Raw genomic sequence first — 24508 nt, 5'->3', positions numbered from 1 at the left:
CTTAAGGTGGTGGAATTTATTTTCATTTATTAATTTTTTAGTCATTTTGTGGTAATATCGATCTATATTAAACATAAATTTTGAGGAATAATTTTACAACTGTGTAGTTTCTTCCACATTAATTTTATTTGACCAATATCCGGGTTTTGTCGTAACCGACATCATCAGATTGGACAGGTGATTTCAAAGTTTGACTTTGAGTGAGTCTAAATACTTATTCACAAATCTGAATTATTTTCCAACAAGGAGTTAATTTATATTATTATCTCACCATAGATGTCTCTAGTGAAATTTTAGTTATTATAGCACTATGATTTGAATTTGGACAGTATATATAGTAGTTCCAAGAATTTAAGTAGTGTAGTTGTCAATCATGGGTAGAATTGGTGAATGTTTCACGTGTGTAAAGTGATCACTTAAACCAGCCTATGACGGTCGTAAACCCAGTAAATGCCCAGACTTCGATATTCTTCTTCATCTATGTTGAGATGTAAAAAAAATAAAATAAACAAATAAGTATGTGCTATAATATGAGTTATGAGTTTAAATGATGAAGCTACTCAGATCTGTTTTATTCATTAATGCCAATAATTGGAAGTGTGTCAATAACTGGATGACTGTCAATAACTCTTTTTTTACCCTACTGGTTATAAAACTTGTTTTTGACTGAAAGCGTTAATCTGAAGGGTCCAGCGAAGTCCACCATATTCTTCTGCATCTATGTTGACATGACAAATATACTTTGATTTTTCGCTGATGATATGTACGGCTAGCTCGACAGGTGGATTTGTATGTATTTTTTGTTTAAAGTAAAAGTCTCATAGCCCCGTTGGATAATGACTTTTCTTTTCTGAGAAAAAGTTAACACGCCTTTCACAACTTCTCCGGCTTAGACTGGAAGGAAAATGAACAAAAAACAGCGCAGGAAAATGGTCGTCATTAGTGAACACATTTTAAGTTCCAACAAAAGAGTTAAATTCTGGATGGAAAACTTGGAGGGAAATTTTAATTACTCATTTTTACTTTCAACATATTTATTCTACCATAAATAAAAATATTTTTAAGAAGTCTTTTCTTGTTTTTTGGTTAATTAAAAAAAAGATTAATTAATTGCCTAAGAAAATTCTCCTTGCAACATTTTGAGTGTGTCCAAATACTTGTTCACAAATCTAGATTATCACCAATTTGGAGTTATTTTTACATTATGTTTGATATCTCAATACAGATGAAGAAGAATATGGAAGTCTGTGCATTTACAGGGCTTACGCACGCTATAGGCTGGTTTGAAACAGACGGTCGTAAGTCTTGTAAATTTTATTTTGACCTTCCTGGGAATCAAAATCGAGACCTCAGCCACGGTAGCCAAACGCGCTGACAACTACACTTCGGATACAAATATGAAATAGATTATATCCTGAAATTGTGACATATTTCGTTTTATGATTTAAATCGGTGGTTACATTTATATAACAGAGAAAAAAATATTCCTCTTAAATTGCTAAAGTGTGGATCAACATTCTTTCTCAAATGATTCAACCATAATTTCCTTGATGACACTTTACGATGTCACTTTCACAAAATTTCTGAAACCCTCTTGAACGCACAGCCGTTAAATTACATGTGGAATAACGTACGTAATAGACGTATATTTACATTTTGACATCTCAACATAGAAAAATATAAAAATTAACGTCTGGGTTTTTACAGGGCTCGCAACAGTCATGGTCTGTTTTTGATTTTATAACGTGTAACATTCGCTATTCTACCCATGATTGACAGACACATAACTCAAGCTTTTGAAACTAATATACACACACACACACACACATATATATATATATATATATATATATATATATATATATATATATATATATATATATATATATATATATATATATGTATATATATATATGTATATATATATATATATATATTTATATATATATATATATATATATATATATACATATATATATATATACAGTGGGTGGCCAAATTATTAGGGACACTTGTCCTTTTTTGTAATTTTCAAGTGTAAATGAATTTTATGATCAAATAAATGTGTTCTAATTAAAAAATATTATTTATTTTTGTTGCTGGTATCATAATTATTGTTTTTAAGACGTAGCAATGCTGCAAAATATCAAAGAAGTATTTTTTTCTCATTTTAGTGTTAATTAGTGAAAAATGGTGTTGGTGTGAGCTCAGTTAATATTTTTTCAAACCATTTTCCTGTATGTTTTTTGAGTCCAAGACTATAAAAAATTAAGTATTGTTTAATAATTTATTAGTTTTGCTAATTTAATAAGTTTTTTTCAATTAATTTTTAATTAAAATTCAATTTAGTTTGAATTGAACCTTAATATTCTAAATTTAAGTATGGGCAAGTCTTTAGACATATCTCCAAGAAAATGTAGGGAAGTACCAACCTAACTACTTCATTCCACATATTCCTAAAGAGAGATAGCAGCACTTACAGGTATTTCGAAGTCAGGAGTCAACCGGATAAAAAGAAAAATTCATAAAAACAAACCTCTAGAAGCAGCCCGCGTCTGAAAAAGTGGCAGAAAAACGATCACCACTCCGCGTGGTCACCGTAAAATCAGGGACATCTATTTCCGAAATCGTAAAACGTGTGTTGATTGTCCACTACGTTGATAAGCGATGTAGGAATCAACGCCTCCAAAATGACAGTTTGGAGACGGTTAGTTGAAGTAAATCTAATTGGTCGACGTCCTACCAAAAAACTACGCCTGACTGAGGACATGAAGAAAAAACGACTCTTATGGGCCAGAGCACTCCGGAATATGACTGTTTCGGATTGGAATCGAGTATTTATGACTTACATTTGTATAATAAAATAAGAAGATAATAAAAAATACACATTTTTGCAATCATGGTAATACTTTATAGGTCTGCTTCTAAGAAGAGTCAACATTTAAAATTTTGGTGGGAAAAACTTAATTCGTCCGACGGGGCCCAGGAGAAAAATTCTACCCGGACAGCCTGGTAAAGAGGGCTAAAAACACTCTGTTAGCATAATGTTGTGGTCCATGATCTCATTTTAGGGTATGGGACGCCTCCATATCATGGAAGGGACCATGAGGCAAGACCAGTACCAGCGAGTACTGAAAAGTCGGCTCCAGCCGAGGCTAAGGAATGGTTCCCTGGTAATGAAGAGTATGTGTTTATGCATGAATTGGTACCGTGTCATAAAACCAGGAGTGTTACCGCATTCCTGGCTGAAAAAAACGTCTGTTGAGTATGTGTTTTGCCTTGCCCGGGCAATTTGCTGGATATGAACCCCATTGAAAACATTTGGAGGCTAACGAAACGGGAAATTGCTAAAAAAGTCATCACCACCAAGCGGTTACTGATAGAAACTCTTATCAGAGTATGGCATGGTAACCCTAATCTTCGGCACAATGCAAAAATCTGCATGGAAAGCATGCCCCGACGTTTGGAAGTTGTAATCGCAGCAAAGGGTGTTATTACTAAATATTACGGTTTTTTCTGAAATTTTTGAATAATCGCTTTTTATAATAAAAATTAATTACTTTTATTAAATGTTTGATTACATTGTTTCTAAATTCTAAATAAAGCACCCCAATCAATAAAAAAATAATTAAAAAACCTAATTGTTTGCTCTATAAATTCATTTGAACATAAAAATTACAGGAAATTCGAAGTGTCCCTAATAATTTGGCCACCCACTGTATATATATATATATATATATATATATATATATATATATATATATATATATATATATATATATATATATATATATATATATATATATATATATATATATATATATATATGTATATATATATATATATATAATATATATATATATATATATATATATATATATATATATATATATATATATATATATATATATATATATATAAATATTTATATATATACGTCCTCTCACATGTGAGTTATCAATAACATCGATTGTTGAACTGATTTATTCTTAAAACTAGCCTAGAACGTCAACTTAACACTAAACTAAACACCTAGACTTCCATATTTTTTCATATTCTTCCTCGTCTATGATGAGAAGCCAAAATATAAAAATAGCTCGGTGGAGAAACGTTTATTTATAAACAAGGATTTGGACACATCCAAAATGTGAATTTAATAACTGGCCAAAATAAAAGCTTACAAAAAACAGAAAAAATCATGTTTTCAGGCGTCTCTTAGCAGAAACCCAGCGAGAGTTTGCACACACTCAAAATGTTGACTTGAGTTTCTATATTTGAAAATATAGAAACTATAGACTGAATTTGGTATCAGCAGAGAGTCAGCTACGTATTTACGTAAAATATATTATTTACTCGCATTCCGTCTGTCGACGTTTTCCATTTCACCTGGATAAATCCGCGGAATTTAATTTCCAACAACTTCAATCCGAATACTTAGCTAGCGAAGGTAGAATCAACCGCTGGAGTCAGGAATACAGGCTGAACCAAAATCTCGAGCCACTCCTAATGTATTACTTAATGTTGACGGTGTATAACCAGCTTTATTTGATTGACAGCTAGAAATCCCACTTAAGACAGTGCGATAGCTGAAATTCGGGTAGTAATTTTGTTTGTGTTTTAAATAGTTCGAAAAAGTGATAAGCATATCGTAGTCATACAGGAGAAAGTGACCAAGTGCATTTTTTACAAAAAACGTGATCATTGACTGTTGATATCTTACTAGCTTAATATTGCCCTGAAAAAAATCCCAAAGGATTTTAAACTTGGAAGTATATGTTGTATACATATTGACTTGTTGAAAATTACTAACTGCATTGATGTTTATCTTCTTGCCAAGCAAAAGTGACTTAAATGGCCCTCCAGAACATTTTACGTTTTGTTAGTTGGTCACTTTCTCCTGTACGACTACGATATCTTTATTTGATTACGCTTTTATGAATTTGAAAAATTGCAAGACCTTTTTAGATAATTTCTTTTTTTTTTGTTGTTGTTGATATCTCAACATAGACGAAGAAAAATATGAAAGTCTGGGCATTTACGGGGCTTTATAGGCTGGTTTCAGTAATCACTTTACAAACGTGTAACATTCACTAATTCTAGTTACGATTGGCAACCACACTTCTCAAATTCTCGGATCTTCTATAAATGAATATACATTGATTAAACTCGAAACAAAGTGTTTCGATTCACAAGATTTTCACTAGAGACATCTACAATGAGATGGGGAAAGATTTTTACTTAGCAGAAACTCTTTCATTTGTATGTGAGGTCCAAATACTGGATTACATTCACATACTTAAGAAACGCTAGAAGATACCCTTTGATTTTTTTTTATTTAAGCTTATTATTTGACCAGTTAATTTATTTATAACATTTTAAGATAATCCAGATTTGTATTTGGACACACTCAAAATGCTGTAAATTTTACTTATTTCAAATAATTTATTTAACCAGACACCTGTTTTTTTTACTCTACGGATATCTAACTGGAAGAAGCTATATAATTTACTAGTAAGCACCATGTCAAAATTAACTATTTTTATATTATATTAAATAGATTCCAACCAATCTCGAATGATTGATAACCAAATTGTACAGTTTTGTTCATCCGGTACAACTTTTTACAGATTTAAGAATACAGGCATAATGATGAATTAATTTAAAGTTATTTTACTTCCGCCTTAAATATTTCCTGTATTTTAACAATCTAGTATCACTGTGTATAAATTCATCACTCTATGAATATGCATGTGAATATTCGATTACGTCAGTTATCACAGACGATATCTGACAATTTGTAGCGTCGACAATGTGAATACATTTTCCAGATGTAAGCAAAATTCTTTTATCACATCCTGCCATCGCCGATTCCAGCATTTTTTATCGGATAATAAAAACACACGTTCAAGAATTTCCTATCGCTGTTATTTCTATAACATCGCGGTATCGTCAACCATAATACAACAAAAATGGAAGAATAAGACTAGAAAAATCTTTTCATTTTTAATTTAAATTTGACTTAAATAATACTATTTTAAGCAACCTTAACGAAAGGAGACAAATGACACAACACAATCATTATACTAAACACGACAGATTTCTTTCTAATAAAATTAGAGGTTTTTACTAAGTAAAACTTAAATTATTTTTTGGCATATCAAGATGAATAAAAATATGGAATTCTGTGCATTTACGAGACTTTTATAGGCTGTTTTTATAGGACCGATATAGGCTGGTTTGAATGATCACTAACACACGTGTAACAGTCACCAATTTCTACCCATGACAACCAAATTACTCAAATTCTTGGAAGTTATATATATATGATCCAATTTCGAATCATTGTACTTGAATCACTAAAATTTCACTAGAGACTTCTATTGGTGAGATGAAAAACTATTTTATTAAACAGAAACTCTTTAATTTGTGTTAGAAATCTGAATATTCACATACACAAGAAACACTAGAAAATATTATTTTTATTTTAGCTTATAATTTGACTACTTAATTTATTTACAACATTTTGAGTGTGTCCAAATACTTGTTTACATATTTGGATTATCTCCAATTACGAGTTATTTTTCATATTATTTTTTAACATCTCAACATCTAGCAACCTATTATATTATACAGGTTGGCGCAAAATTAATCACCCTCTCTGAAGACGTTATAATTTTTGCAAACGGCATCTGACGTCAATGATAATTCACGTTTGTTAAATAAACAGATGCAGTATACAAATATTTGTAAACTATTGCAAAATCGATCATCCAATTATGTTTTGAACAACTTTTTAACTAAATAGATAGTAACTTATTTGATAATAAAGGTTTTGAGTAATGGAAATCGTTATTTAGTCCTTTACGATTATTTCTGTTAAGGGAAAAAGATGATATTCGTCAAGTGGCTGCCGCCAGTGTTGAATCACATTTGTTCCCGTTGTATTGTTCTTTGTATTCTACAGCTGTTTAGTTAACAAATGTTAAATATAATTTACGTACATTGCCGTTTGCAAAAATTATAACATCTTTCGATAGGGTGATTTATTTTGCGCCAACCTGAATAATGTAATAGGTTGTTAGATGTTAAGATGTCAAAAAATTATATGAAAAATAACTCTTAATGGGGGATAATCCAGATTTGTAAACAAGTATTTTGACAAACTCAAAATGCTGTAAATAAATTGAGTAGTCAAATTATAAGCTAAAATAAAAATAAAAAGAATATTTTCTAGTGTTAATTATAACATCTATTAAGTATTATAACATAACGAGGGTGATTAATTTTGCGCCATCCTGTATCTTGAATATAATTTTAAAAAATTACTATGGATCTCGTATCCGTAAAGGATGGGCTTCTAGTTTAGACTTGGATTTTATAACGTACGCATAGCATATATTAAAGAATGGTTCTTCAAATAATGTTATCTTTCTACTGTCGTATTTATAAATGAAATCTCTCTTCAACGAATTTTCAAACCCCTATCCAGGTGTATAAATGCTAGGCATAATTTAAAAGGCAGAACGTATAATTTTACCTGCCTGAGTATATGCGTCAGTACACTTTCTTAAAACAGTTAACTTTGCTTTGAGGTAGTGATTAAGCAAGATAAACATCAAGTGTTTAAGTATTTAGGAAGGCTTTAGTCTTCACCCCAGAAGAGGCTTTCAAGTGCCAACTTATTTACTTACTAGAGTATTCAAGTTTTCTTATTTCTCTAAGCTAATCGGGACTTTATGCACGGTGATCTTTGAAAGCCCATTTAATTTAGTAAGATCGTCTCAACAATATTATTCCATTTCTACATTCAACAGTATTTTCTCAAGGAACTCGTATACTTATATAAGAAGTTTTCTTATTTTTAAAATTATCTTTATTACACTAAAAATATAAACTATTATTTACATCATGTATATATATATATATATATAAATAAATGTAAATATAATATATATATATATATATATATATATATATATATATATATATATATATATATATATATATATATATATATATATATATATATATATATATATATATATAGATTTATGTACATCTTTTACAGTAAACAAAACATTTAATTTTAAATTATTTTCGTTCTTCATACATTCAGTAATCTCATCATACATTTTCGAACCCATATACATTAAACAATTTTGTGAGTCGGTTTTTTTTCAACAATGGCAGTCTTATTTTATCCTTATTTCTAGTAATATGTTCATGAAAATTTTTGTTTAACGCTATTTCATCCTATAATTATTTGGGTAATTTATCGTTTAAAAATTTGTATACAAAGATCAGCATTTTAAATTTTAGTAACTTTTAGAAGTATGCTATTTCCACATGCTAGTACGAATACGGGTCTACTACTCCGAGTACTCTATGCATTAATTGGTGCTACATTCCTTTATTTTAAATGGGTAACTTTTAGTTTTTCTGGAAATTGGGAAAAATATATTTCATTATATATAGTTTTTTTTCTATCTCTTTACTTGTTTATATTTCATCCAGCCCATGATTTCAAATTTCAAATGAAAATGTTAAACACTGTGCAGTATTCACCATTCTACCCGTGATTGACAAATGATCAAATTGATATAAGACACACCCCTGGTTTTTACAATTGTGGAGGGTATATGCGAAGCACAAACTACAGACGACGACCCCGCCTACCTACATAGACCAAATTATCTCAGACATGCGTCGAAGAGACGAGCGGAGGATAGAGACGATGAGATGAGGCGCCTCATGCATAAACGATGTATATTCATGTTAGTTTCGTTACAGCTTTCCTGTGGCTTCACGGCCCCTTCCGTGTACATGTCGATGAGGTAAGGCGCCTCATGCATAAACTATTGTATTAATATTCATGTAAGCTTTGTTCCAGCGCTCGCGGTTGCAAAGGCCTATTTTTTGTCGATGTCGATGAGATGAGGCGCCTCATGCATAAACGACGAATACTCACGTAAACTTCGTTCCACAGCGTTCCCGGTCGCCGAGCGCCCGAGGCCGCACGGCCCCGTCCGTCTCGCGCCAGCAGCTGCGGCAGCTGGACGAGGGCGAGCTGTTCATGGAGCTGATCCGGGACGTGGCCAACGAGCTGGACATCGACGTGCTCTGCCACAAGATCCTCGTGAACGTGGGCCTGCTGACGCGCGCCGACCGCGGCTCGCTCTTCCTGGCGCGCGGGCCGCCCGAGGCGCGCTACCTAGTCGCCAAGCTGTTCGACGTCACGCAGGACACCGGTGAGCGACAAGCCTCTAATTATCCCACACATCTATGTATGGTAAATAAAATGTAAAAAAATAGGATGAAAATATGAAAATATGAGTGTATTTTTTTTAATTACTTAACGTTCAAGTGACTCTGAAATCATGAATGAGCATGAATGTAGAAGAGGTGAATAATGTTTGCTTGTAAATTTTGGCAAAACCTTGTATTCAAACACGAACGTTTCTTCGTGTAACAGGCAAAAACATATTTTTTTCGTCAATGACAGCAACATATGGAGTAATAAACATTGCTCATTATAAATATCTCCATATATTCATTCAAATTATATAAAATATATATATATATATATATATATATATATATATATATATATATATATATATATATAAATATATATTTATATATCTATATATATATATATATATATATATATATATATATATATATATATATATATATATATACATATATATGTGGTTATATACTAAAGTTATCCCTAAACTATAATATATTTGAAATTATCCAAAAACAATAAAATTTATACTTAAATAGTTTGGTTAAAAGAACATTATATTGTAATTTACTAAAATGCTGGTAGCAGTATTTTTTCACTTGGCTTTAACGAAGAAACGACCTGGAATTTTTTGAGACAATTAATTTGAACTTCATTTATCGTAATTTGACTGACAACCAAAATTTATTTGAAAACGTATATCATGATTATTCTGTGACTGTGTATCATCAGGAAGTACGGATTATATAAAGCAATTAAGTTAAAAACTCCGATAAATTAATATTCTCGCCAACCATTTCACGGTTCTGCTTGTAAAAGGAAACTGACGGATATCTTGTAGAGCTGGGGTCGTCAACCTTTTTATGATTACCATCCACTATTGCTAATTTTTTATGGTTGAAATTTCCTTACCTCCCATTAATATTGCTATGTTTAAATCCAGTATTTGGGTGAAAAAAAATCTAGAATGGAATTAGGATCTTTTAAAAAAATAAGCTTTTCCGCTAATAATCCACGCTAACCATTACACTACGGAGGCGGACAAACCTTAAACTACTTCCCTAAATAATCACCTAGCAGATTTCAGCATTTGTCTTAGCAAATTTGAAACAAAGATTTGAATCGCCCACTGTAAATTTATAAATGTAGTACAATATGCCAATGCATTGATAGTGTCAAATTATTTCAAGGACAAAAAAGAGTAATAACAATAAAAATTAAAGAAAAAAATCAAATAAGAGGTAAAAATTAAAAGCGAAATTAAACTAAGCTACAAGAAAAAGACTCTATTTTTAAATAATTAAAGAAAACACTTCGTTTTTTACCACTTGAGTTTAATTATAGACTACATGTTTCAGAAGCTAAACTTCCATCATTCAGGTCTGTATAATAACTAAAATATAAAATATAAAATTGTTCTATAAATAAGGATAGGGGAAAGTAAGGGGAAGGGGTTAGTCAAGGAACGGAGTTTGAAAACAAAGGAAAAATTGAAAGCAATGGCGAAGAATTTTGAAACAATATATTATTTAATAAATTATTATTAGAATTCAGGTTTTTTTGTATTTCTAAATTTTCAAGATAATTCATAATTTGGCCTTTATATGGAACAAGGTGTAATAATTTTAATTTATGGGAGTGAAATGAGTGATTAGTATCTATTATATGATTTGCAAATTCCGAAAAATAATTACTAACAAGACCGCTTTGATGTTCTTTAATTCTAATCTTTAAATTTCTCGCAGTTTGGCCAATATATTTTCTATCACAATCTCCACACGAAATTTCATAAACACCACTTTTTTGTAATAAATCAATTTTAGATTTTGAGTTATCGAGGATTTTATGTAAATTATTATTTGTATAATATGCAGGTTGGATATGGGAGGGTAAGATTTTCGAAATATTTTTAGTTATTGAACGCGTATATAAAATTTTTCGCCAAGATTTTTTTTTTTTTTTTTGAATCATTATTAGGTGCTGAATATATGTATTTTTTGGTAAAATTATTTTTAATTTTATTTTTAAACATTTTATCTATTAGCGCGCTATTATACCCGTTGTTTTTTGCTATTTTTAAATTGTGAAACAAAATATACAAAATTTTTGGGGGTAAAGAAATAATCGCCCACCGTCCTCCACGGAGGTTTTTGCCACTCACTAGTAGGAGGTATGGATCAGGTTGACGATCCGTGTCGTAGACTCTATAATAAGTATGAGATATATTATGAGGAAAGTGTTTTTCCCCAACCCTCTTGTGAATATTCATCCCCGTCCGCTCGGCTGACCAGAGATGCGAAGATCCACCCCAGATTAACTAATTCTCTTCAATCCCAACCGAATTTGATACAACTATTCTTGAGAGAAATCGTAGAGAAGGAAAATGGATTATATTCAAGGTTGCCCATAAAAGGACCTCTCAAGGGAGGCGTTTAATTATTATTTTTCTCGAGATTTTTCCAGAGGATAATAAAGATAGTATTTAATTTATCCCCAATTCTTAACCCTTTCCTCTCTGACCATTTTTTCTCATAACTGATCAGCTACTCTGATCAAAAAAGTGCGACGTTTTTCTACCATTAAAATAAATATTTTGGTTCCCTTATTTTGGGACACTCTGTCTGGCAATTCGTATGACCATGTTAATTTAGATTAACTGTAATTATCTGAAATATTTTTGGTAGAATGTACTAGGGTGATAGAAAAATCAGTGATTAAAGTTATATTATTTATTGATTTGGCGTTTAATTTGTAGAACTCCATTTTAATTTATGTATTAATTTTAAATCAAACACAGATTTTTTGAGTCTACTTAGTTGTATTTTATTAACAAAAACACATAAAAATTGCCATGTCAATAAATTCTTCCTTTCCTAGAAAATAAATATAAGGGTACATACCTACATCTCCCATTAGCTACTGTTGTCTCCCATAAATTATTGCTGCACGTGTTAAAACTGTCACTTAGAATTGTATACCTACATAAGGACCGTAGTCCATTTGATCTTCACATTCGTTTGATAATGCCCTAACAAGGCGAAACAATTGTCACAATATAATTTTTGATGTGTTTTTGTTAATTAAATATAACTTAGTAGACTCAAAAAATCTGTGTTTGATTTAAAATCAATACATAAATTAAAGTTATACCTGCGCCGGGCCAGACATTGTGGCCCACGGAGCTGCCTACTAGAATCATACGGGCCAGGATGTCTGATCTGAATATCTCCTGCCATGTCGATTCCCAGCTGTCAAAAAATTTCTTTGGTGGTCTACCTTGGGGTTGGACATAGCATGATAAAACGGATAATTGGCTTGGATTACCTTGTGCTCTTCTTTCTTTCTTCGAATCGGTGCGCGTAAATTCGGTCACGCTTAATTGTCGTAGTCACTTTTATTAAAAAAAAAATAAAAAAAACTGGACTGCCGGACGGTAAAATTCCGAGTGCACAAGCGCTCTTAGAGTTTTAATTTCTGACGCTCTTTGCGATCACACAAGTTTTATTTAATTTAATTTTGTTGCCGATCTTCATGTCAGGGTTTTTCCATAAAGAATTCAGGCATCCTGAGATGATTGTAGCCTTGTTTACTTGCCCCATCACTTCACATCGTAGATCCGTTACTATATTTTCCATAACTTGGAGACTTTTTAGTGGGCTGCGAAGCTCTAAGCTTAAAGGCCGTAATGTTTAGCTCGTAGCACATAGCTCATAACTCATAGCGCCTTGTAGCTTGTATTTCGTAGAGCGTAACTGGTGGCGTATTACTCGTAGCTCATAGTTTGTAGTGGTGGCGATTTTTTTTTACCTTCAAAGTCGCAAGAACACAACTATAAAATTTAGACATAGCTTCATATACGGTGTTTGAAAATGATGCGGAATGGATCAAAACACGTGTTTCAATAGATTTTAGGAAATAGTGGAATTTACCACGTAAATCTTTAAAAAAAGATAGATATTACCACTGCCGAATCAATTATTGAGATGTAATTATTATTATTGATACTTAAATCTGAAATATTCTTAACCTCAAGATTCGAAACATTCTTTAAACTTGCGAAAATATCAACCTGTGTCGTACAAATTTATCAATAACAATCTCCGTTATAATAAATGTAGCTCTTTTCATCTCAGAGAGCTTTATAATGGAAATTGTATAACTCTGATATGAATTTCGGAAAGGATCGAAAAGTTTTATGGGAGATTAAACTATATTAAAACTTTATTTAAGTTGAATTATTGTTTTTATAAACTTTTCATATTCCTCTTCGTCTATGTTGAGATGTCAAAAATAATAATTATTATTTAATTAAATTGGCTTTAATAATATTAAAGCTAATTTTTAAAGTTCTATTTTCGTAAAATACCACCTTTATGTCTTATATATTCAAATGATGCATAATATACGTACGATTCTCATGTCTGCAGTGCTTAAAAAAGAGCTTTGTTTTTCCCGTCATTTTTCTTGGTTCGCGTTTGACTGACTGACTGATTTCCTCAGTATCCTTATTATTCTCGATGTTGATATTAGTTTCTCGTTCTGAAAACCAGCTTTGAAGAGTTTCATAATAAGAAATAAGTTTATTTTTTAAATAAACATAGATGAGGAAGCTTAAAGAAGACTTTTATGGGGCTTACAACCGTCATAGGCTGGTTTAAGGTATCACTTTACATTGTCCGCCTCCGTAGTGTAATGGTCAGCACGCTCGACTACGGGGGTCCCGGGTTCGATTACCAGGGGGGTCAAATAAATATAAGTGATTTTTTCACTCTTTATTTATTCCAAATTACCCTGGACTGATACCTGAAGCGGAGGGCTGATCGCCTTTCCTTCATGTGTTAACGATCAAGATAACACTGCGTTTGTATGATGCAGTGCCCTATGCACTATTGGGGTGCGGTACGAGTTTGAATGAAAATTAATGAAGATGAAAGAAGCTTTTATTATTGAGCAGAAACTCTTTCATTTGTATGTTATTTGTATGTGAGGTCCGAATCCTGGATTATAATCACACACATGAGAAACGCCAGAAAATATCATTTACATTTTTGTTATTTTTATTTATTTGCAACATTTTGAGTGTGTCCAAATACTTGTTTACAAATCTGGATTATTACCCCGTAGATATCCAGACTTCCATATTCTTCATCATCTATGTTGCGATGTCAAAAAATAATATGAAAAATAACTGCTTTAATTGGAGATAATCCAGATTTGTGACAGAGTATTTGGGCACACTCAAAATGTTGTAAAGAAATAAATTCATATTTTATAATGATCGAATATTCCTTGGTACGTTAATGGTACGCTGTAGTATACGGTGGTGTAGGTACATTGGTAAGGTGTTCGTATAATAACATTATGTTTGAGTACATATCCATGTACAAATGCACGTAGTATACTACGTTCGAGTTAGTGTACCTACCTTACCGTGTCCCTTGTGTTTTCATTGTATATTGGATTAACACATTCAAAACCGACAAAACAAACTATTTTTTTAGATAAACTTAGTTTTACTTCACAATAAATGAGAATATTAGTTTATATATCCCCTGTTTCATAAGATTCAATAAAATGGTAATTTAAAGGGATTTCAATTACGTACTTCAACCATTTTGTTTATTTTTGTGTATGGTTTTATAAATAAAAAAAATCCCTTATTAGGTTTTTTAAAGAAGCAAAATGCTGGAATATTGATGGAATAATAATAAAAATATTCTGGATAAAAAAACATGCTATGATTTTTCACTTGAGAACAAATTTTAACTTTTAATATTTATAACTCTTATAAATAGATAAAAACGGAATGAGTTAATTATATACATATTTTAAACAATCGATTTATCTAAAAATTTATCAATATATTGTGTGATTTTTTTATTGCGGTTGTATTCCGTAATATGTAAGGATCAGTCCACCTCCATTGTGTAATGGTCAACACGCTCGGCTACCGTGTCGGAGGTCCAGGGTTCGATTCCTAGGGGGGGTGAAAATAAATATATGTGATTTTTTCACTCTGATATTTATTCAACATTATCCTGGACTGGTACCTGAAGCGGAGGGCTGATCACCATTCCTTCATATTTAAATGATCAAGATAACACTGCGTTTATATGATGCAGTGCCCTATGCACCATCGGGGTGCGGATAAGGGTTCGAAGAAGAAGAAGAAAGATCAGTTGTCAAACGAGATTAAAAGTATTTTTAAAAATTGACAGTTTTGTTTTTTTTATTTGAATTGTTTGAAAGTGTTATATCGATTTGAAGCTGCGGGTCACATGCTAAGACGTGACACGCGTATTGAGCATACGATTGTGTTGTATTATGTACCCTAACGACCTAGGAAAGCATTGACAGACGTTATTGTAATCGATGACCATATATGTATAGGACAGTACAAACATCATATAAAAAATACGCGTCCACTGAAAAATCGAATATGTAGGGGAAAAAAACAAAAATATACCATAAGCCTATTATCATCTACAAATACGGAGATCACGGAGTTGATATTATACTATATAAGCAAAAAAGATTTTAAAAGTTCACGTTTATATGTTTAAATTGTAAATGAATAAGAAAAACACTTGTTTTCATTAATTTTTTTTGATATCTCATCAAAGATGAAGAAGAAAATGGAAGCAACATCTATCTTAGATCTGATTTGAGTATATTGCAATTGGCTGAAATCGAATTCATTAGGTCAATTTTACAAAAAAACACCAAAAAATCAAATATCAATTTCATCTAAGATGGCTAGGATCGAATGGGTTATCAGTATAAACGCCATTGTGATCTTCTATTCAGTATTATTTCTACAGTATTTTAAAAACATTACATTTGTTTTAGAGTAGTGACGTACAAAACTTTGAGAACAAGTAAAAAATAGTTGTCGGACTTTATAATGGAAGCATTGTTAGTACATACTACATAGATATATTATATGTGCTCTAGAATGTAGGTCGCAGAAGAATTAGATCAGACGTGTGAACCTACCCCTTGTGCAATGTGGTGACGGATAAAACAGTATCACATCCACATACGATGCAAACGCGTATGTACATAATTAAATAAATATCTGTTTTTCCGATACAAGTTTATTTAAAAAAAATGTATTTAATATAATTTTCATACAAGTTTTTTTTATGCGTTCGTTGAAATTTTATCAAATTACGCGGAATCTGTATTACCCTTTGAATCTTGGTCTTGTAAAAACATCCATAAAAAATTATCATTTTCTCTAAAAATTCGCCATTGCTTCAACTTATTTATTTAAATTCATATGTAAGTAAATTTCTAATAAAAAAATAAGAAAATGGGAGCACATGATTTGAAAATATGAAGTAAGAAGAAGTCGATATTAAACAGCAACGTTACTTCACGACGAGTGTCCGAAGACAATTAATATTTGTGTTTGGTATTGTTTATTTATTTCTAAATACATTTAGTATTCATATTTTAAACAAAAAGTTTATTTATTTATTTTAAACCTATTTTTATATAACGGACTTTCGGCTTTAGCGGACACCCCCTGCCCCCAATTTGTCCGTTATATCGAGGTTTTACTTTATTATTTTTTGGCATCTCAACAAAGATGAAGAAGAATATGGAAGTTTGGGCATTTATAGGGCTTACGACCGTCAAAGGCTGGTTTAAGTGACCACTTTACAAACGTGTACATTCACTAATTCTACCCGTAATTGACAACCATGCTACTCAAATTCTTGGAAGTTCTGTGTATATAATATAAACCGATTTAGAATCATTGTTCTTGAATCACTAGAACTTCACAAAAGCATCTATTAGTGTGATGAAAAGAAGCTTTTTACTAAGCAGAAACTCTTTTATTAGTGTGTGAGGTCAGAATCCTGGATTATAATCACATAGACATGAGAAACGCCAGAAAATATCATTTTTATTTTTATTATTTTAGCTTATAATTTGTTAATTTATAGTCAGTTAATTTATGTACAACATTTGAGTGTGTCCAAATACTTGTTCACAAATCTGGATTATCTCCAATTATAGGAGTTTTACCATATTTCATTTTAAAATATCAAAAATATTTCAATATGAAATATAACTCTAATTAATATAACTGTAATTGACTATTATTGGAGATAATCCAGGTTTGTGAACAAGTATTTGGACGCACTCAAAATTTTGTGACATTTTAAAGTCAAAAATAAATATTCGCCGAACATACACATGAAAATATTAAATTACCAAATGTGTATCAAAATCCAATATGAAATTATTATTTTAATTTAAGTTAATACCACAATTTCTTAAAATCTATTGTGACGATGCATTCCGCATTATTTTTAAACAACATATCGCTCACTCCTTTCAAGAACGTCATAAATCAAAAAACTTGATTTTTCAGGAGAACGTTTTTAAAGTTTTATAATATAATACAACGTATTAAAAATAAATATCAAGCCACTTATAGAACTTTTTACTGTGCAACAGATCTTTTAAGGTAAAACCTGAAGGTTTTTTCTCCATTTGAAAAATATTTAGTATATTTAAAAAAATTATTAAACAATACCTTTTCTTCAAAACGCAAAAACAACACTTTCTGCCCTGTAGCGGTTAATTATGAAGTTAAAAATATGCCGCTTTTGCTGGGATATAGCACATTTTTTGGGCATTCCGAAAACATGCATAACTGAAAATTGACGATTTTTGATTTATGACGTTCTTGAAAGGAGTGAGCGATATGTGAAGCTAATTCTAAATTTTAAAGTTGGGTCTTTGGGACTTTGAAGGTTGATTTTATTTCTTACAATAGATTTTAAGCAATAGTAATATTTACAAAGTAAAACTTAAATTAAAAATGGATGGATTTTATCGCAAAGTGACTGCCGAATCAATTTATAAGTAGCATGCGGATAACATCGATCGACCCCATATCACATTTTGGTTTTGGCTGCGACAATATGGGGTCTGGTATAGTATGTATATGGTATAATGGTGCCTACGAGTATGATGTATATTAATAATTAAAATTAATGACATCATCAATAAAATGGATGTCCACTTGACAAGGATCGGATCACCGAGCGGCGAGCCAAGTAAAGTGGGGTGATTATATTAATTCTTAATAAATTGACTTTTTTTCAAAATGAAAGTGTATTTTGAAATGTATTGTATTTAACTACTGTATGTTTTTTATTATCCACTGACACGTCGTGATGGAATTGCATTTTTAATATATTATTAGATTAAAACCAATATTTATAGCTTTTCCACTTTATTTTTATTTGACCAGCGACCGGGTTTCGTCGTTACAGACATCAGTCTGGGACCAGTCTGGGTCCAGGGACCAGTCTGGGTCCAGGGACCAGTCTGGATACAGGGACCAGTCTGATGATGTCTGTAACGACGAAACCCGGTCGCTGGTCAAATAAAAATAAAGTGGAAAAGCTATGAATATTGGTTTTAATCTAATAATATATTATATTATTTCGAGAAATAAAAATACTTTGTGTTCTGATCCACTCACATTTTTATTTAACCAACTAGTTTCGGCAACAACCTGTTGCCCTCTTCAGGGTTACATTTATTACTGTAACCCTGAAGAGGGCAACAGGTTGTTGCCGAAACTAGTTTGTTAAATAAAAATGTGAGTGGATCAGAACACAAAGTATTTTTATTTCTCGAAATAATATATCAAGATGATCCACAAAGTTAATGCTTTCAATATTCAAAACATAATAATATTTTAACTACTGTATGGTTTTTCCCCTTTTTTTATTTGACCAGGAACCGGGTTTTGTCGCTACCAACATCATCACACTAGTGTGTTAATACTCTTAATTTATCCTTATTATTTTTAGTCAAAATCTTTGTCGACCTTACATTATCAGAATATCGAATATATCAATACCAATTATCCAATCAACCTATGATGAACAGGGCGATATTTGTGCTACTAAACTGTAACTCGTAACTTCTAATTAAAATCTTGATCGACCTAACGATATCAGAACGTCGAATATATCGCTTACAATTTCCCAATCAGCCTTTGATAAATAGGGCGATTTTTGTAAGACCAAACTGTACCCTGTAACTTTTAGTTGAAATCTTAATCGACCTAACGACATCAGAAGAACGAATGTTTCACTTGCAATTTGCCACACAGCCTTTGATAAACAGGGCGATTTTCATAAGATAACTTCTGCAAATTGAGACATTGTCATCTAAAAAAAGTGATTATTAATTATCACCCTGCCTGATTGATATCACCCCATTTAACGGTGCGTAATGGTACTGCAATCAATTAGTAATAAATCGCCAAGGACAAGGTTCGTACGTGGACAGTTGAAATGAGCACATACATGACGGACAGTACCATACGTAATCTCATTAGCAATATCTAACGGCTAATCTAAACCCTTTATTGGCGAGGACTGTCCATTGGCCATAGACAATTGATAATTAAATTTGATATGTTTCTAATTTTATTGAAGCACCTGCCAAAATATAAGCGAACGAAGGTTTAAATCCTAGTACAGAAAAAATTTTTTTCTATGATATTTACTTACTTTACTTCAGCCTTCTTCTTGTGTCCAGTATTGAAAAAAACCCTTCCTCTTGGACTTTCACAGTTGTCTGTTGGACGTGACTCTTTTCCAGTTCAGACCCACAACTTTTTTAAACTTGTCAGACTCGAATCAGAGTACTTTTTATTTGATGTCAGGTGTTCTATCTTCTGAGCTAAACAGCCCATGTACAATAGTTAATAATATTAAAAATATTAATGACCAATGTTATCCATGAATTTGTTGATAATTGGAAATCGAGCATCAGAATAAGAGTACTTTTAATTTTTAGTCAGGTGTTTTATTTTCTGAGCTAAGTCGAATGATGAGCACATCGTCCTCTCAGGATCTTTAAAAACTATGCTTCTCTGCATTGTATGTATGTCCCTACTTGAATCAACATCACACATACACACACACACACACACACACACACACCCTCTTACAGACTTTACACATGCACATTTTCTCTCATAAATGCGTGTTCATTTGCTAGATCCACACTAAATATTTTGTACTTATCTTTATGTTTCTGTGTTTAACCATAATTGGCTTTACTTTTTGACATCTCATCAAAGATGAAGAAGAATATGGGAGTTTAGGGATTTACGGGGCTGACGACCGTCATAGGCTGGTTTAAGTACCCAGACTTCCATATTCTTCTTCATATTTGTATATACTCCTGTAATTGGAGATAATCCAGATTTAGTGAACAAGTATTTGGACACACTCAAAATGTTGTACATATAATTGGCTTGTTAAATGAATATTCTTTTACGTTTTATTTTACATTTCTTGCTGTCGTTAACCCAAATAATTAAAAAAATAATTAAAAACAGCTTTTGCACAATGGTTAATAATATTATAGAACGATTTCATCTATGAATTTGTTGATTATTGGAAACAGAGTAAGGAGTGGTGTTTGCCTGTTTGCTTGTTTGCTTGTTAAAGTATTGCATAAATTTGATCTCAGGTCTGTTTTCCTCTTCATCCGACTCGGGCATTTAATTAACATTTCCATCTCACGACACGGCATTCCTTTGACTTCCGCCAGGGGAATCAATGGTGAAAGGCCAATCCAATTGGTATCCAATAGAGCAATCTTTTCGGGTCATTGAGACACAAGTACAGTACAAAGGAGTTCCACGGGGACGTTTAGTGGGTCCCTTTCCAAACGGGATGTGATGACATAAGTGTGTGAAACTATGTATTGTGTTGCAGCTTATTTTGTGGCTGAGCAATGATTGAACAACAAATAAAAATCATAGATTTTTGACATCTCAATATTTTTGTTTTTTATTTATTCAGGAATTGTACAACTTAACATTTAGTAAAAGTATATGATAAAAAATAGTAACATTAATCAAAACAAAGCCAATTTTCCACATTTATGTTATAATAACGATCAAAAACAACAAGAGATAAAAAAAGAGTGGGAATGTGTGTGTGTGTGTGTGTGAGGAAAGGAGTAAAAGGGTAAGGGTATGGTATAAAAAATAGATTTTGCAGGAAGGAGAAGGAAAGGACAGGAATATAGATTAAGAAGAATATGGAAGTCTGCGTATTTACAGAGTTTTAGTTTAAAACCTGTCATGCGTGCATGACAGGTCTTAAGTCTACATATGTAATTCATGAATATGGAAGAGGCGAATATTGTTTGCCAAGGGGGATCGGTATGATGTTCTATTTTCTCTGTCTATACCTACTTGCCTTTACGATATATATTTAAAAAAATTTAAATGTAAAAAGGTAGAGCGCATTTCACTAGTGCTCATTTAAAAGTAACATTTTCTTATGAAACGCGTGTTATTTTAACCATTTTCAATTTTAACACAAAATTTTGTTACATACATATAAAACCAATAAGAAAACGATTTTTGTTGTTGTTGATATATCTGATTAAAAAATATATATGAAAAATACACTTGCTGGTTGGCTAATTTGAAAAAATATAAGAAAAAAACTTTATTCTATGATTTAAAAAAAAAATAGGTAGGTACTATATAATATTAAAAACGAGCTAGAAAATGTTTCATGAATTGATTCGGCAGTGACTTTGTGGTAATATCTATCCATTTTTAATTCAAGTTTTACTCAGTAAATACCAATATTTCTTAAAATCTATTGTGAATCGTGTTTCGATGTATTCCGTATCATTGGTTCTTAAATCGAAACCGTGAAAATAGGTTTTAAGAAAAAGTGGTATTCACCAAGTACCTAAAACTTATATTAAAAAACAAAATTTTCGTTTAAAATTTTTAAAATATTACCCTTATTAAACGTCGATTTAAAAGCTGTTCAACCCCAAAATGATATTTTATGCAACGTTATCATTTAATACATAATTAAACGAAGTTACGTTTGCTAACCAGGCTTTTTACCTTAATGAGGATTTTTACCTTTAGGCTTTTTACCTTAATTATTAACATGGTGTGGTAAGGCTGTTTGGATACATCCTTTTAAGTATTTAATTGTCCATTTTTGTTCAAACTTTTAGAGAAAGAGGTATCTGATATTTGTTAACGGTTCAATAATTCTTTAGAAAGCTATGACAATGGCTGCCAGATACAATGGTGGGTAAAGACTTTTGTTTTATTTTTAAAACAGAACCTTTTCCAATCCGTGTAATGAAATTCTTTCGTACAACAAAATGTAAAGACATTAAAGAGAACTACTAAAATTACTCACCATCTATTAAATGTATTTTATTTATTGTGTATATTAAGCCAAAAAGCAATATAAGAATACCCTTTTATAAATATGTGTTTTTTAATGTTGGAAGGGTTAAATAATATATTTTAGCGTTTTAAAAAACCTGTAGGTATAAAAAAGACTGATCGCAATTTTTTTAAACATCTTTGCCTCAATATTAATACAAAAAATAATTAAAAAACAGTAGGTTGAGAGTAGTGTGTTTGTCAATAATGGGTAGAATGGTTAATGTCATATCACTCACTCCTTTCAACAACGTCACATTTTTCAGTTTTCAGTTGTGCATGTTTTTGGAATGCCCTGAAAATGTACTATATCCCAGCAAAACCGGCATATTTTTAAATTAATATTATATTTACCCGCTACAGGGTAGACCGATTACGCAGACTTTTGACACCGCCAGATTTTAGGTTCTGATTGATCTGATCGTGCCAAGTCCTTTTCAGTTGCCCTCGTTCTATTTTCCCTCTCACATTCGCCACATATATGTACGTAGTCATTCTCTCGCTATCCATTAGCTCCACATGTCCATACCAGCGTAAAGAACTCTTCCTAATCTTTTCAATTATTCCTCGTTTAGTATATTTACACATAGTTTACCTATTCACCAGCTGTATTGTATATTAATCAACGACCATTTATTTTTCCCCAGAACTGGACGACGCCATCAACCGCGCCAAGTGCGAGGAGTTTCGGATCCCATTCGGTGTCGGCATAGCAGGCTGGGTCGCCCAAAGCAAGGAGACTATTAACATCAGGAACGCGTACGAGGACCCTCGCTTCAACAGCGAGATAGACATGCGCACTGGGTACAAGACGAACCTCATTCTGTCCATGCCCATCTGCAACTACGAAGGAGATGTCATCGGAGTTGCGCAGATCATCAACAAGACCAATGGTAAGTGTAACTCCTTCATCAGGTGTATATTGCCAAACTTGAATAACTCCTGTCATTGGAGATAATCCAGATTTTGTTAACAAGCATTTGGACACACTCAAAATGTTGTATTTAATTTGTGTTGGTGGTAGTCAAATAAATTAAAAATCAAATAAAAGTACTTTAATTCGATATGAGGACTGAAACAGGGTCGACTCCTCTAGGAAAAAAATATCTCATACATCCTTTTTATAACCTTTATACACACAAAATGGTGCATGGGGTACTGCATCGTATTGATGCAGTGTTCTCTTGATCGGTACATATGTACATGAAAGCAAGGTCGTCACAGGAACCAGTCCAGAGTAATATTCAATAAACATTAAGAGTGTAAAATAACTAATATTTATTTTCTCCCCCCACCCCCTGGGAATTGAACACGAGACCTTCATCACGGTAGCTAAACACATTAACCACTACACCAGGAGGCAGACGAAATCGGATTAACCCCCCTACGCATACGAACGTACGTGATACGCGCGATTTTTCTTCCGCGCTAACCCGTATGACCTACGCGCACGAAAAAATATATGTGTTCCAAAAATATTTAATGCTCATCGGATGACACACTGACAAATTTTTGTCAGGTTTCATACCTGACGATATTTTGTGACAAAAAACATTATGATTTTTTTGCCTGTTTGTAAAAAAATATGCCTGAAAATAACCCGAGAGTAGGATGGTTAAAATAATAATCACTACTCTATCAGGATGATTATAAAAAAATATCTCTAATTTTTCTTGATTAGTTTGAAAAGAAATATACTTTATTCTAAAAATAAAACTAGTTCGCTTTTCTTTGGATACAGGGCTAAAAAAAGCTCGGTCCAAAAGAGCTTTGGAAACGTCAATGGAAATAGTAAAGTGTTGCTTAATTGTAGGCTTTGTCCAAGGTTTTCTTTAGATTATCGTTTCCCTAACTCAGTACCGGAGCTACCCTCATGTATTGTGGGACGGTAGAAGGGGAGGAAACTTCCCTCGGTGTTACCTATTTATAGTATCCGAGGGTTTGCAAATGTTGACAGGAGACAGCTTGCTCTACGGATGTACTCGTACGTACAG

At 32.0% G+C, this 24508-nt stretch overlaps 1 protein-coding gene across 1 annotated transcript in view; it reads left to right on the top strand.

Annotated features, from left to right (window-relative positions):
* LOC148310308 (cGMP-specific 3',5'-cyclic phosphodiesterase-like) overlaps nt 1-24508 on the top strand; it is a 123713-nt gene that overhangs the window by 24178 nt on the left and 75027 nt on the right. The window contains exons 2-3 of the mRNA XM_088258688.1: nt 8987-9248; nt 23162-23407. Of these exons, the coding sequence (XP_088114814.1) occupies nt 8987-9248; nt 23162-23407 (508 nt within the window). The remainder of the gene's footprint in view (nt 1-8986; nt 9249-23161; nt 23408-24508) is intronic.

The sequence above is a fragment of the Brachycentrus maculatus genome, unplaced genomic scaffold (genome assembly GCF_059751285.1).
Source record: "Brachycentrus maculatus isolate JH-2025_06_01 unplaced genomic scaffold, ASM5975128v1 h1tg000102l, whole genome shotgun sequence".
Lineage (NCBI taxonomy): Eukaryota > Metazoa > Arthropoda > Insecta > Trichoptera > Brachycentridae > Brachycentrus > Brachycentrus maculatus.
The sequence above is the reverse complement of the archived record's forward strand: the minus strand, read 5'-3'. Positions and strand labels throughout refer to the sequence as shown.